Here is a 15,665-nt window from a genome sequence, read left to right as displayed (position 1 = left end):
TTTCAAATTATTATTCATATTATCTATTATATATTACAGTGATTCTATTTCTACTGTATATTGATATCAGTGCACACATGCACACAGAGATTTGAAAACAAGTCAGATACTAAAAGAAAATCAGTAGAAAACCATAAAGAACAATAAAAACTCAAGGAAAGACTTTATTAATGTGTAATAAGTAGATTGAGCTTCTCTGCATCAGCCAGTGAACAGGAAACTAGTGGAGCAGATGCAGTCTGTGGTACTGGGAGCACTTTACGGGTCAGGCTGGTTCTGTTGGGCTCCAGCAGCTGACAGAGGTTCATCCTCTGAGGAGAATCTAGATCTTTCAGAAGCTCATCAGAGGAGCTCAAAGGATCTTGTGGGTCTCTGAAGACCCTGGTCCTCCTCAGAGACTCGAACAATCCACACCAGCTCCACGGATCCTCTAAGAACATGATGTCATGGTTCAAAGGAAGGGATTGGTCAGTGGGCGGAGCTTTATACTGTTTGATCTCTTATCTCCAACTTAACCTGGAGCAGGTCAGCTGCTCAGTGTAAGTTACCGTGGTGATTTACCTGATAACAAGTCAACGAGCTTCGTAGGACTGAAAACTCTGAATTAAACCTGAAGTTAACCTGATTGAGTTCAGGGCCCTTGACCAGGACCTGCAGAAGCTTTAAGATTCAACTGTTTCGATACATTATGCAGCGTAAACATTCATGTGACCTCAACTCCCATCATGCACTGTTTCCTGTGTGTATCAAATAGTTCACAGACCCTACAGTGTGTAAACTTTAAAAAATATTATTATAATATATTGTGTCATTTGAATTCACTTTTAAAATAAACAAATTGTCAATAAGGGATATTCTCCATCTTGTCCTATGTTCTAAAACAACAAATATCAGTGAAGTTACATGAGAAAAAGCCTGTGGTCTGACACCAGGGGGCAGCAGAGCTCCAGCTGTTCCCCATCAGGACTTCATTACCCAAAGTTCCACCGGAAGGGGGAGGAGGCGGGGCTCTACCTGTCCACACCTGCGGAGACTTTAGAGACTGAAGAAAAACAGACTCAGAAACACTGGAACATGTTCAGAGCTGCAGAACCAATCTGAGTCCACTGAACTGAACCATCTGATCCGGACTCACCTGGTCCAGGTTCAGTCTGAGTCCACCTGGATCCAGCTGAGACCAACTCAAGACTTCTCAACTTTTACCTGAAACAGGAAGTGAAGAGCAGGAGGAGCAGACATGGTGAGTTCACTTTTTATCTACACCGAGAAAAGACTAACAATAACCTGAACCTGATCCTGGATCTGGTCCTGGACCTGATCCTGATCCTGATCCTGGAACTGATCCTGGACCTGATCTCCAGTGAATCAGAATCAGATCTGTTGCTGTTTTTTTGTTTTTAGGATCAGAAACAAGGATCTGAAAAAATGTCATTATCGTTGATTTTAGAAAATAAAAATAGAAAATGTATAAATATTATCAATCAACAAAGCATCTGAATGAAGTAAAACTAAAATCAAAGTACCGCCTATAACCAGGGAAACATCTAGTGACACTTTGACCTCTGTCAGAAGTTATGGCCCTCAGGGGCCCCTCAGGGGTGAGTATGGAAAGCGAACAGGTTCAAACATCATGATGCAAACAGACTCAGGCGTCCGTTTATTTATTTCCACTCTACGGTCTGTGCTTCTTGCACATGATTAACTTAACCAGGGGCCCCCAGATCACCAGGGGCCCCAGTCTCCTTTCTCCTGTCAGACCAAACGCCTTATCAGGCCTCAGCCAATCAGAAGACAGCTGACTGAGCTGGAGGAGGAAGTTTCCTGTCGATCAATTTATTGATCATCAGATTTAAATCTGCAAGACACACACACACACACACACACACACACACACATGCAGCGTGTCGAGGCGAACATGTCGGGGCGTCACCCTTCACTGATCCTCAACACGACAAGATCCCACAAGACTGAGGAATTCTGGGAATTCAGGAGGGGGTGTGTCCCACCAAACACACACAAAGTTAAAGACAGATTTAAAAAATCCTGGATCCCTCTGATCAACATCCTTCCTCCAAGTTAAAATCTGAGATGAACAGGGTTAGTGTTACTAACTAACTAACTAACTGACTGACTGACTAAGTGGTGGAGCTTATAATGAACAAAACAATAAACAACAAATCAGATAATGGGTTAAAAACAGTGATGAATTGTGTGTGTGTGTGTGTGTGTGTGTGTCTAACATTTGTGCGACTCCCCCCCTCTCCCCCTCAGGGCAGTAAGGAGCGTTACCATTGGCTGGCTCAGAACGTGAAGGTGAGTGGCGTGGACGACATGGTGCTTCTGTCCAAAATCAGCGAGGACGCCATCACAGACAACCTGAAGAAGAGATACATGGACGACTACATCTTTGTATCCTCACTGACGTTTATTATCATTACATGACGAGAGACAGAATGCCAGATGTGACAAATTACACCTTCAGGTTCTGGTCCTTGACCCGTTGTCAGACCTACATCGGTGCAGTTCTGATCTCAGTGAATCCATTCAAACAGCTTCCATATTTCACTGAGAGGGAGGTGGAGCTGTACCAGGGAGCGGTAAGATTACCAATCACAAAATCACTGAATTTATGACATCATTAACCTCACCCCTCCACCCCCCAGGCCCAGTATGAGAACCCCCCCCACATCTACGCACTGGCTGACAACATGTACAGAAACATGATGATTGACAGCGAGAACCAGTGCGTCATCATCAGGTAATAAACACGCTTCAGCAGACATGTAACAAACATACATGAACTCATGTCTTAAAGGGTCGGGCGATGTATGAAGTGAAACATCACACACACACACACACACTACAGTAAACGTAGTGAATGTAAGTAGAGGAGATGGTTCAGTGATGAATGATAGAGACACAGAGGAGCAGTAAATTACAGACAGAGACATTAACAACTATAACAAATATTTTGCGTCCAAACATGAAAAGACCTGAAGTGATCACTGTAAGCAGATTACCTGATCACTAGAACAAAATTATTGAAACAGCATTTGCATAGGAAGGATTCTGTCCCTTGATCACTATAAACGGTTGGTTCCACTGTATTTTTCTATGTTGTAGTACACACTGACATCATCGTCTGTGTGTGGCAGGCTGCAATCCTCTCAGTGTCCATCAGGGGCGGGGCATCATTAAGGTGGGTCAACATTGTGATGGCTGTCAGACAATGGCAGCGTCCATCAGCCTCTGGAGGATGGGTGCTATGGGAGGATGGGGTGTCGGGGCCTCGGCCATCTGGTCCTTGTATAAGCAAAGTGACAGCTGTGTATCTGTCCTCTGCTTGAAGTCAAACTGGTGGCTGTTGGACTTCTCCAGGTTTGTCACCAATTCTGCTCATGATTTGCATGGCCAGGATTTCAAGGCACAGCCGTGGTGAGGAGATTTTGATTTGGGAACCTCAGAACTGCATCCTCGCTTTTTCAGATGATGAGGTTCTGTTGGCTTCATCAAAGTGTGACCTCTGGTGCAGACGGGGGAGGTTTGTATCTTGGGGTCTTACTCACGAGTCAGGAGAAGACGGAGCAGCAGATGGAGAGTTGGATTTGTGCAGCATCAGCCGTAATGTGGGCGTTGTACCAGACTGCTGTGGTGAAGAGGGAGCCGAGCCACAAGGCAGAGATAGGGTGACCTCGGAGTAGAGACGCTGCTCCTTCAGGTCAGAAGGAGTCAGCTGAGGTAGTTCAGGCCTCTGATCATGGTCCCCTAGGAGCCTTTCATTGGGTTAGGCTTAACCCTTCATCGGTCACAAGCAACTGAGAGGAACCCAGGGCTCAACCCAGAACTCACTCTTTGAATCTTTGTTGTTTGAATCCTTGTTGTCTCAGCGGTGAGAGTGGAGCTGGAAAAACTGTTGCAGCCAAATATATTATGAGCTACGTGTCCAAAGTGTCTGGAGGAGGAGACAAAGTACAGGTCTGTACACAATATTACTCAGACTAATAGACAGAGTGGAGTATTGATTAGTACACAGTACAGTGTATTAATTGCTGCTGATGAACATGTGACTGTGCAGCATGTTAAAGACATCATCCTGCAGTCCAACCCTCTGCTGGAGGCCTTCGGTAACGCCAAGACTGTCCGCAACAACAACTCCAGCAGATTTGTGAGTAAATGTATAAATGTCAACACAAACAGATGTGAAGAGAAACAGATGTTTACAGAAACAGATCTGTCTCCTCCTCTCAGGGTAAATACTTTGAGATCCAGTTTAGTCGGGGCGGAGCTCCTGATGGAGGAAAAATCTCCAACTTCTTGTTGGAGAAAAGTCGAGTTGTTTCACAGAATGAAGGAGAAAGAAACTTCCACATCTACTACCAGGTACTACATCATGTTCTTCATCATGTTCTTCATCATGTGCTACATCATGTTCTTCATCATGTTCTACATCATGTGCTACATCATGTTCTTCATCATGTTCTACATCATGTTCTACATCATGTTCTTCATCATGTTCTACATCATGTTCTTCATCATGTTCTTCATCATGTGCTACATCATGTTCTTCATCATGTTCTACAACATGTTCATCATGTGATACATCATGTTCTACATCATGTTCTTCATCATGTTCTACATCATGTTCTACATCATGTTCTTCATCATGTTCTACATCATGTGCTACATCATGTTCTTCATCATGTTCTACATCATGTGCTACATCATGTTCTTCATCATGTTCTTCATCATGTTCTACAACATGTTCATCATGTGATACATCATGTTCTACATCATGTTCTTCATCATGTTCTACATCATGTTCTACATCATGTTCTTCATCATGTTCTACATCATGTGCTACATCATGTTCTACATCATGTTCTACATCATGTTCTTCATCATGTTCTACATCATGTGCTACATCATGTTCTACATCATGTTCTACATCATGTGCTACATCATGTTCTTCATCATGTTCTACATCATGTTCTACATCATGTTCTTCATCATGTTCTTCATCATGTTCTTCATCATGTGCTACATCATGTTCTTCATCATGTTCTACATCATGTTCTTCATCATGTTCTACAACATGTTCATCATGTGATACATCATGTTCTTCATCATGTTCTTCATCATGACCTCACTGTGACCTCAGTGTGACTTTACTGTGAACTTTGCCCTCAGCTGTTGGAGGGGGCGAGTGGGGAGCAGAGGGAGAACCTTGGGGTCACGACCCCTGACTACTACAGCTACCTCAATCAATCAGGAACCTACACAGTGGAGGATGTCAACGATAAGAAGGAGTTCTGCGACACTATGGTCTGTGGACCTGTCTGACTGTCTGTTGACCCGTTTGTTAAACTGTCTGTCTTTTGACCTGTCTGTCTGTTTGTTAACCTGTCTGTCCTGCAGGGGGCGATGTCAGTTGTGGGTCTGTCTGTGGAGGATCAGGATTCGGTTCTTCAACTCGTTGCAGGAATTCTTCATCTGGGAAACATCAGTTTCAGAGAAGAAAACAACTACGCTGTGGTTGAAAGTCAGGACTGTAAGATCCGCAACTACACTTTACATGGTTCTCATGTTCTCATGTTCTCATGTTCTCTTGTTCTCATGTTCTCATGTTCTCTTGTTCTCATGTTCTCATGTTCTCATGTTCTCTTGTTCTCATGTTCTCTTGTTCTCTTGTTCTCATGTTCTCATGTTCTCTTGTTCTCATGTTCTCTTGTCCTCTTGTTCTCATGTTCTCATGTTCTCTTGTTCTCATGTTCTCTTGTTCTCTTGTTCTCTTGTTCTCATGTTCTCATGTTCTCTTGTTCTCATGTTCTCTTGTTCTCTTGTTCTCATGTTCTCATGTTCTCTTGTTCTCATGTTCTCTTGTTCTCATGTTCTCTTGTTCTCATGTTCTCTTGTCCTCTTGTTCTCTTGTCCTCTTGTTCTCTTGTTCTCTTGTTCTCATGTTCTCATGTTCTCTTGTTCTCTTGTTCTCATGTTCTCTTGTTCTCTTGTCCTCTTGTTCTCATGTTCTCTTGTTCTCATGTTCTCTTGATCTCTTGTTCTCATGTTCTCTTGTCCTCTTGTTCTCATGTTCTCTTGTTCTCTTGTTCTCATGTTCTCTTGTTCTCATGTTCTCTTGATCTCTTGTTCTCTTGATCTCTTGTCCTCTTGTTCTCATGTTCTCTTGTTCTCATGTCCTCTTGTTCTCATGTTCTCATGTCCTCTTGTTCTCTTGTCCTCTTGATCTCATGTTCTCTTGTTCTCATGTTCTCTTGTTCTCATGTTCTCTTGTCCTCTTGTTCTCATGTTCTCTTGTTCTCATGTTCTCTTGTTCTCATGTTCTCTTGTCCTCTTGTTCTCATGTTCTCTTGTTCTCATGTTCTCTTGTCCTCTTGTTCTCATGTTCTCATGTTCTTTTGTTCTCATGTTCTCATGTTCTCTTGTTCTCTTGTCCTCTTGTTCTCATGTTCTCTTGTTCTCATGTTCTCTTGATCTCTTGTTCTCATGTTCTCATGTTCTCTTGTCCTCTTGTTCTCATGTTCTCTTGTTCTCATGTCCTCTTGTTCTCATGTTCTCTTGTCCTCTTGTTCTCATGTTCTCTTGTTCTCATGTCCTCTTGTTCTCATGTTCTCTTGTCCTCTTGTTCTCATGTCCTCTTGTTCTCTTGTCCTCTTGATCTCATGTTCTCTTGTTCTCATGTTCTCTTGTTCTCTTGTCCTCTTGTTCTCATGTTCTCTTGTTCTCATGTTCTCTTGTTCTCATGTTCTCTTGTTCTCATGTTCTCTTGTCCTCTTGTTCTCATGTTCTCTTGTCCTCTTGTTCTCATGTTCTCTTGTCCTCTTGTTCTCATGTTCTCTTGTCCTCTTGTTCTCATGTCCTCTTGTTCTCATGTTCTCTTGTCCTCTTGTTCTCATGTCCTCTTGTTCTCATGTTCTCTTGTCCTCTTGTTCTCATGTCCTCTTGTCCTCTTGATCTCATGTTCTCTTGTTCTCTTGATCTCATGTTCTCATGTCCTCTTGTTCTCATGTTCTCTTGTCATCTTGTTCTCTTGTTCTCATGTCCTCTTGATCTCATGTCCTCTTGTCCTCTTGTTCTCTTGTCCTCTTGATCTCATGTCCTCTTGTCCTCTTGATCTCATGTCCTCTTGTTCTCATGTCCTCTTGTTCTCATGTCCTCTTGTTCTCTTGTCCTCTTGTTCTCATGTCCTCTTGTCCTCTTGTTCTCATGTTCTCATGTCCTCTTGTTCTCTTGTCCTCTTGATCTCATGTCCTCTTGTTCTCTTGTTCTCATGTTCTCTTGTTCTCATGTTCTCTTGTCCTCTTGTTCTCTTGTTCTCATGTCCTCTTGTCCTCTTGATCTCATGTCCTCTTGTTCTCATGTCCTCTTGTTCTCATGTTATCTTGTCCTCTTGTTCTCATGTTCTCTTGTTCTCTTGTTCTCATGTCCTCCTGTTCTCTTGTCCTCCTGTTCTCATGTTCTCTTGTCCTCTTGTTCTCATGTCCTCCTGTTCTCTTGTTCTCTTGTTCTCATGTCCTCCTAATGTAACCATGTCTCTCTGTCCCTGTCTCTTAGTCCTGGCGTTCCCGTCCTTCCTTTTGGGGATCTCTCAGGACGGTCTTTGCAGTAAACTGACCAGCAAGATTATGGACAGTAAGTGGGGCGGGAAGACCGAGTCAATCTCCGTCACGCTGAACACAGAGCAGGCGTGTTTCTCCAGAGACGCTCTGTCCAAAGCTCTGTACGCCCGACTCTTCGACTTCCTTGTCGATGTCAGTTTAACTCTCTGCTCTCACTTTACGTCAGATTCCACAATCCTGTCATATTACACATCACTTTATTGTTTTATTTATGTGTGTGTGTCAGTGCGTTAATAAAGCCATCCAGAAGGACCAGGAAGAGCTGAACATCGGAGTGCTCGACATCTACGGCTTCGAGATCTTCCAGGTATTTACCTCTACCTTTTGTACTTCACTGGTTCACCTATGACATAAATTCACTAACCCTTAATCTAAACCAATTTAATCTAAACCTACTTAATCTAGACCAAGTTAATCTAGACCGAGTAGCTCTAAACCTGCACTAACCTAACCACTGCCTTTAGGGTTAATCTGGCTCAACAACTCATCTCTTTATTAAAGTGTTATTACAATGATCGGCTCTTACAAAGAGACAAAGTAGAATCTGACACTAGAAGCTAAAAGTTCCTGCCTTCTGCCTTTAGGGTCAATGAACAGCATTCTGGGAAATTTAGGAAATCAATTCGGGTAGATGATGAAAGTGAAATCTGTTTGGGTGTTGACCTCTGCTGGTGAAAACAGGTAGTGACTGATGTTAGCAGGAATTATATTATTGTTATTATTTGATTATTGTTTTGTGATGTTTTTTTTTCAGAAAAACGGCTTTGAACAGTTCAGCATTAACTTTGTGAACGAGAAGCTGCAGCAGATTTTTATTGAACTCACTCTAAAGGCCGAACAGGTGACCCATCGTGACATCATCGCACAAACACACATCTTTGATTGTTCTGTCAATCATCTCCTCTACGTCATGTCGCCTTGTTGCTCTCTGTCTGCAGGAAGAATATGTTCAGGAGGGAATCAAATGGATGCCCATCGAGTATTTCAACAATAAAGTGGTGTGTGACCTCATCGAGTCCAAACTGGTGAGTCGGCCAATCAGAGAACAGACTGTGGTCAGAAATGTCACCAATGAAAATAAAGTCAAACAGTTTGAAGATCGGTGGAAATGGATAAAGAAATCAATAGAATGTTTATTTATAAAGATGTTTTTATGTGTTAATCTATAAATATGGAAATACACGTACATTTGACCTTACTGGGCAGCTGTGGCTCTGAAGGCTGAGCGAGTCGTCCACTAACCAGAGGGTCAGCGGTTCAATACCTCGTCTCCCCCTTGTGCCCAAGTGTCCATGGGCCAGATACTGAACCTCTCTTTCTCCACATTGAGTCTGGTTCTTTCTTCCAGTCAGAGCTGCTCATTGTGGGAACTGTTGGTTTCTCTATAACTTTAAGGTCTCGACCTTAATATGTAAAGAACCTTGATGAATATTATGATTTGACGATAATTAAAAATAATTGAATTTTAAAAGTTCTTAAACTAACCATTTTACGAAATGTTCCTTGTCAGGGAGTTTTAAATATTACTTACATTGCCTTCCCATCATCACACTGCTGGTGACCCTCTCATAATCTCCCAGAATCCTCTTGGGATCATGAGTATCCTGGACGATGTCTGTGCTACGATGCACGCTAAAGGGGAGGGGGCGGATCAGACTCTGCTGCAGAAGCTTCAGGGACAGATCGGAGCTCACCAGCACTTCAGCAGCTGGAACCGAGGGTTCGTGGTCCACCACTACGCTGGGAAGGTACCTGTCTACCTGTCTACCTGTCTCTGTTCACCTGTCTACCTGTCTCTGCCTACCTGTCTCTGTCTACCTGTCTCTGTCTCTGTCTCTGTCTACCTGTCTACCTGTCTCTGTTCACCTGTCTACCTGTCTCTGTTCACCTGTCTACCTGTCTACCTGTCTCTGTCTACCTGTCTACCTGTCTACCTGTCTCTGCCTACCTGTCTACCTGTCTCTGTTCACCTGTCTACCTGTCTCTGTTCACCTGTCTACCTGTCTACCTGTCTACCTGTCTCTGCCTACCTGTCTACCTGTCTCTGTTCACCTGTCTACCTGTCTCTGTTCACCTGTCTACCTGTCTCTGTTCACCTGTCTACCTGTCTCTGTTCACCTGTCTACCTGTCTCTGTTCACCTGTCTACCTGTCTCTGTTCACCTGTCTACCTGTCAATCTGTCTCTGTTCACCTGTCTACCTGTCTCTGTTCACCTGTCTACCTGTCAATCTGTCTACCTGTGCAGGTGTCATATGATGTCAGTGGTTTCTGTGAGAGGAACAGAGATGTACTCTTCAATGACATCATAGAGCTGATGCAGAGCAGCGAATTGTAAGTATTGAGGACGTATATGACCTGTGGGATGTATATATGACCTGTGGGACATATATGACCTGTGGGACGTACCTGACCTGAGGGACGTACCTGACCTGACGGACGTACAAGACCTGTGGGACGTACAAGACCTGTGGGACGTACATGACCTGTGGGACGTATATGACCTGTGTGACGTATATGACCTGTGTGACGTACATGACCTGTGTGACGTACAAGACCTGTGGGACGTACATGACCTGTGGGACGTATATGACCTGTGTGACGTATATGACCTGTGTGACGTACATGACCTGTGTGACGTACATGACCTGTGTGACGTACATGACCTGTGGGACGTACATGACCTGTGTGACGTACAAGACCTGTGTGACGTACATGACCTGTGGGACGTACATGACCTGTGGGACGTACATGACCTGTGTGACGTACATGACCTGTGGGACGTACATGACCTGTGTGACGTACAAGACCTGTGTGACGTACATGACCTGTGTGACGTACATGACCTGTGTGACGTACAAGACCTGTGTGACGTACATGACCTGTGTGACGTACATGACCTGTGTGACGTACATGACCTGTGTGACGTACATGACCTGTGTGACGTACATGACCTGTGGGACGTACAAGACCTGTGGGACGTACATGACCTGTGTGACGTACATGACCTGTGTGACGTACATGACCTGTGGGACGTACATGACCTGTGTGACGTACATGACCTGTGGGACGTACAAGACCTGTGTGACGTACATGACCTGTGTGACGTACATGACCTGTGTGACGTACATGACCTGTGTGACGTACATGACCTGTGGGACGTACATGACCTGTGTGACGTACATGACCTGTGGGACGTACAAGACCTGTGTGACGTACATGACCTGTGTGACGTACATGACCTGTGGGACGTACAAGACCTGTGTGACGTACATGACCTGTGGGACGTACATGACCTGTGGGACGTACAAGACCTGTGTGACGTAGCTGTCCTCTGGAGATTTACTTGTCCTTTTAAGACATATCTGACATATTGTGTGAAGGTTTCCGACCTTGTGTTCCAATCAAGTTGGTGTGTGTTGTGTTTGTGCTCAGTCCGTTCATCAGAGCTTTGTTCCCTGAGAACCTGGAGGCAGAGAAGAGAGGGCGTCCGTCCACCGCCAGCAGCAAGATCAAGGTGAGAGAGTGTGATAGAACTGAATTGATCTCACAAGTTAGTACCAACACCAGGCAGCGCTATAGCTGCAGATAAGTAAATACAACCTAAAGTTAAATACATTAACATTCAACAACACAACGCTGCCCTCGTCTTTCAGAAACAAGCCAACACTCTGGTCCAGACCCTGATGAAGTGCACGCCTCACTATATCCGCTGCATCAAACCCAACGAGACCAAACGACCTCGAGACTGGGAGGACAACAGGGTCCGACACCAGGTGGAGTACTTGGGCCTCCGAGAGAACATCCGGGTCCGCCGGGCTGGATATGCCTACAGACGGGTCTTCAAAAAGTTCCTGCAGAGGTCAGTGTTCAAACACAACAACACCCTGTACACTGTACTGCTGCTTCCAATACAATGATAGTTTTCAATTCAGCTAAATTTGATTGAATCCATCATCTATAAGGCAAATCCTCTGAGGGTCGTGGGAGAGCTGGAGGTGATAGGCGGGGTTTAATCTGGACTGGGTACCAGTGAATCCCAGGGCTTCAATTCAGTTTTATCTGTATATCATGAAATCGCAACCCACACTATGTGAAGACACTTTACATAGTAGCAAAATTATAGACAAACACAACAGTTCCCACAACGAGAGAGAAACATTCCTCACTAACAGAACAACAAACATAAATGTGCTGCAGGTACGCCATCCTGACCAAAGAGACTTGGCCTCAATGGAAGGGTGACGAGCGCCAAGGAGTCCTGCACCTCCTCAACTGTGTGAACATGGACCAGGACCAGTTCCAGCTTGGCAAGGCCAAGGTCTTCATCAAAGCTCCGGAGTCGGTATGAAACATTAATGTACAGGAAGTGTTTCATCCCATGGTAAAGTTTCAAAGTAGAAACTGTGACTCAGGAGAGAAAACAAGTCGTCCGTGATCGAGACAATGAACCTCCAATTGTCCCTGATGATGAACAGATGATGAACGAGCTGAAGTTCTACATGAGGACCGGAACTTCAGAACTGTCCTGAACTAGACTGTCGGGTTCTGTTGTTCAGTTTGAAATGTTTCCGTGTTTCGGTGGTTTTTCTCTCTGCAGCTCTTCCTGCTGGAGGAGATGAGAGAGAGGAAGTACAATGGTTACGCTCGGGTCATCCAGAAGGCGTGGCGCAAACACATCGCTGTCCGCAAGCACGTCAAGATGAGGGAGGAAGGTAAGACTGTTGTCCACGATGTGATTAGGAATCAGCTTGACCGGTTTGTATGGCATTTTTATCTTTAATAAGTGATGAGGCGTTTCTTCCAGCGTCCGATGTCCTGCTGAACAAGAAGGAACGTCGCAGAAACAGCATCAACAGAAACTTTGTGGGCGACTACATCGGAACAGACAACCATCCCGAGATCAGACAGTTCGTCGGCCGCCGAGAGAGGATCGACTTTGCTGACGTGGTGGTGAAATATGACAGAAGATTCAGGGTAAAAACTCAGGAAGAGTCAGAATCTGTTTTGTTTCAAACACAACGCCCAACTGACCACTCGGTTCTGTCCCACAGACGGTGAAACGAGACCTAATCCTGACACCAAAGTTCCTGTACCTGATTGGTCGAGAGAAAGTGAAACAGGGTCCAGATAAAGGTCAGATCCAGGAAGTTCTCAAGAGGAAGATCGAGCTCAACAAGATCCAGTCTGTTTCGCTGAGGTACAGAACCAGAATTAGGTCATAGGTAGAACTAGAACCAGCATCAACACCACAAAGAGAATCAGAACCAGGAGTGGTACTAGAAGTAGAATCAGAACCAGAACTACAAAAAGTACCGGGATCTGAAGTGAGAACAGAAGCGGGATAAGAACTTAACTGGATTAGATCTAAAATTAGAAGCCGAACCAGAACAAGTCTCTGTCTCTCTCTCTCTCTGACCTGTCTGTCTCTCACCTGTCTGTCAGCTCTCTGCAGGATGATTTCTTCGTCGTTCATGAGGAAGAGTATGACAGTGTTCTTCAGAGCATCTTTAAAACGGAATTCCTCAGTTTACTCGTCAAACGTTTTCATGAGAAAAGTGAGAGGAAGCTTCCGCTGAAATTCAACAACCTGTGAGTCACAGTTTAAACCAACTAACAAACTGAAAACTAACTGAACTAATTACTAACCCAACTAATTCAAACCCTTCACCTGAAATATAAACTAATAATCGCTAATCAAAGAAGTTTTCTGTCTGCAGTCTGGAGTTTAAGGTGAAGAAGGGTGGCTGGGGTCCGTTCAGCTCTGCAGGATCCCGACAGATCCAGTTCCAGGTGGGTCAGGGGGACGAGGCGGTCCTGAAGCTCAGCGGAAAGGTGCTGCAGGTGTCCATTGGACCAGGTCTGCCCAAGAACTCACGTAAGTTCTGACATGAGTCAGTCATCGGCACATTGTTGTGTTGCTCCTTGTCACTTTCTGTCTGTTTGATTCGTAGGACCGACAAGGAGGGACAACCGAAAGAGCCGCTACATGGGTAACCAGGCTCCACCCAGCAATCAGTACAATTCAGGTACCATTTTTTATTAAAAAAAATTATTAAAAAACAGGACGTCACCTGATGGTTTCAATATTGGTTTGAATTTATTTTTTCCTTAGCGTCTCACTCCAGAGGGGGCAGAGCGCCCAGAGGTCCCACCTCCTCCAGAGGCTCCCTGCTGAGGCAGCAGTCTAGCATGGAGCAACCCAGTCTGCCCCGCCTCCAGAGCCAGCGCCGCCCCAGCAACCACGCCCCCAAACAATGCGACATGGGCTTCATGGATGTCCCTGAACAGGGCGCTGCAGGGTGAGACCTCTGGGAGCAACCTGGTTTAACCCGAACAACCAGGGTCACCAGTAACCAGTGCAACAAGTGTAAAACTAGTATCACTGCTGCAACCACTAATATAACAGATTTAACCCATGTCTTCAGTGGGGGTCAGGTAATCAGTAACTGATCCAGTAAAACTACTGGATGTTAGAACCAGTATAACCAGAAGTGACCCGCTGAACCTGTTTCCAGAGTCAGTCTGGTTCAGACCACTAGCTCTTCATCAACCTTCCTGAGTTCTTTGTGTTGGTTCTATGTTCTGTTACATTAAATCCTGAAACATTCTCAGATCTATTATCCCTGCTGCAGGCTCTCTCTACTGCACTGTAAATAAATATGTTGGTGTAATACCTGGGTGTTGCCTGCAGGCTGCAGCGACGCCGGTCAAAGGAGGTGAAGCCTCTTCCTGGAGCAGGTCGACCTAAACCTGCTCCCAAACCGAAGCCTCGGTGTCCTCAGTGCAGAGCCCTGTACGCCTACGACGCCCAGGACACAGACGAGCTCAGCTTCAACACTGATGATGTCATCGACATACTCACTGAAGGTAACGCTGATACCACAGACTGTAAATAAAGATGGACAACATGACACCTCCTGGTACCTCCTCATTGTAGATAGTTCTTAGACTGGTCGTCTGTATTTAAAGTCAGACTGCTACCTGCAGACTCGATTTCCGACTTTTCCTTGGTCTCAGTCTCTGTCACTGTCTCAGATTGGTCTTGAACTCAATCTCAGACTCATCCTTGGTCTCTGACTCGGTCATGGACTTTAACTCGGTGTTGAACTCTGTCTCTGACTTGTACTCAAACTTGGTCTCAGTCTTGGATTCATCCTCAAGTGTTTGTGTGTGTCCTCAGATCCGTCTGGTTGGTGGTTCGGCCGGTTGCGAGGCAGAGAGGGAATGTTTCCTGGAAACTACGTGGAGAAGATCTAGACTTGGTCTCTGGGGTCAAAGGTCAACGGAGCTCAACACATGGAATAGGAAACAGCTGATGACTGAATGTGACGATGTCATTCATAAATACAACAAAATGTTTGAGTCAATGAAGGCATCGTCGTCAGAGGTCAGAGGTCAGATGCTACTGACAGTGTCTCTAATGCTGCGTTTAAATGTCCCCGTGTGACGTCCGTCTCTGACGAGCCGACGCGGCTCAACAGTCTGTGTCAAGTCAGAACAGCACCCCCAACAGGCTGCAGTGTTCATCACAGGCAACAATATCCTGTCACATTAAAACTTCACAAGAGAAAAATAAAAACTGCTTTTATCCATTTGATTGAAGAATAAAGTTTCTCCATGTAAAACTGCTCCGATCAGATTTTGAACCCGACCTGAATTTTGTTTCAGCTCAGAGATCAGCTGACTCTGGAACAGCCAATAAAAACAAACCTCAGAACTGATTTTAATCTGATTCATTCGTTTTAATACATCAACAACTACATTTCCCAGGGTTCTGCAGGATGGAGCTGCCTTCACTGACTGATGGAAAGTAGTTTTCTTTTACAATTTGTATTGAAACAGTATACGACCAGTTACACTTTGACTGTTTAAGTGTTTTAGAGGCAGAAGCAGAATCTGACATTTAGATGAAATTTGTTATTTAATATTGAACTTTTCTAAAGAACACAGGTCTGTACCTGAACAACTCATTGTTACATCTGATAAAGAAATGACTTCATGTTACAAGAACATGAAGAAAACGGGTTTTT

The 15,665-nt window shown here is 44.6% G+C and overlaps 1 protein-coding gene and 1 long non-coding RNA gene across 2 annotated transcripts; one reads left to right on the top strand and one right to left on the bottom strand.

Moving 5' to 3' along the window:
• The first annotated feature begins 975 nt into the window (after window positions 1–975).
• Window positions 976–14,981, top strand: myo1eb (myosin IEb). Its single transcript, XM_034610437.1, has 27 exons — window positions 976–1,240; window positions 2,272–2,409; window positions 2,508–2,597; window positions 2,664–2,758; window positions 3,888–3,975; window positions 4,076–4,165; window positions 4,249–4,380; window positions 5,188–5,322; window positions 5,416–5,548; window positions 7,570–7,766; window positions 7,861–7,941; window positions 8,389–8,475; window positions 8,573–8,659; window positions 9,215–9,382; window positions 9,881–9,966; window positions 11,068–11,149; window positions 11,289–11,494; window positions 11,833–11,977; window positions 12,233–12,347; window positions 12,440–12,609; window positions 12,687–12,832; window positions 13,078–13,224; window positions 13,353–13,510; window positions 13,587–13,661; window positions 13,748–13,934; window positions 14,327–14,502; window positions 14,816–14,981. The coding sequence occupies exons 1-27, from the start codon at window positions 1,238–1,240 to the stop codon at window positions 14,890–14,892; spliced, it is 3,294 nt and encodes a 1,097-aa protein (XP_034466328.1). The 5' UTR covers window positions 976–1,237; the 3' UTR covers window positions 14,893–14,981.
• On the bottom strand, window positions 13,919–14,839 carry LOC117776491. Its single transcript, XR_004616442.1, has 4 exons — window positions 14,714–14,839; window positions 14,617–14,641; window positions 14,225–14,521; window positions 13,919–14,170 (listed from the first exon to the last, which is right to left on the bottom strand). It is a non-coding gene; the product is annotated as an uncharacterized LOC117776491 (long non-coding RNA).
• Window positions 14,982–15,665: the final 684 nt, after the last annotated feature.

The sequence above is a fragment of the Hippoglossus hippoglossus genome, chromosome 16 (assembly GCF_009819705.1).
Source record: "Hippoglossus hippoglossus isolate fHipHip1 chromosome 16, fHipHip1.pri, whole genome shotgun sequence".
NCBI classification, from domain to species: Eukaryota; Metazoa; Chordata; class Actinopteri; order Pleuronectiformes; family Pleuronectidae; genus Hippoglossus; species Hippoglossus hippoglossus.
Note: the sequence above shows the minus strand (reverse complement) of the source record. Positions and strands in the feature narration are given on the sequence as shown.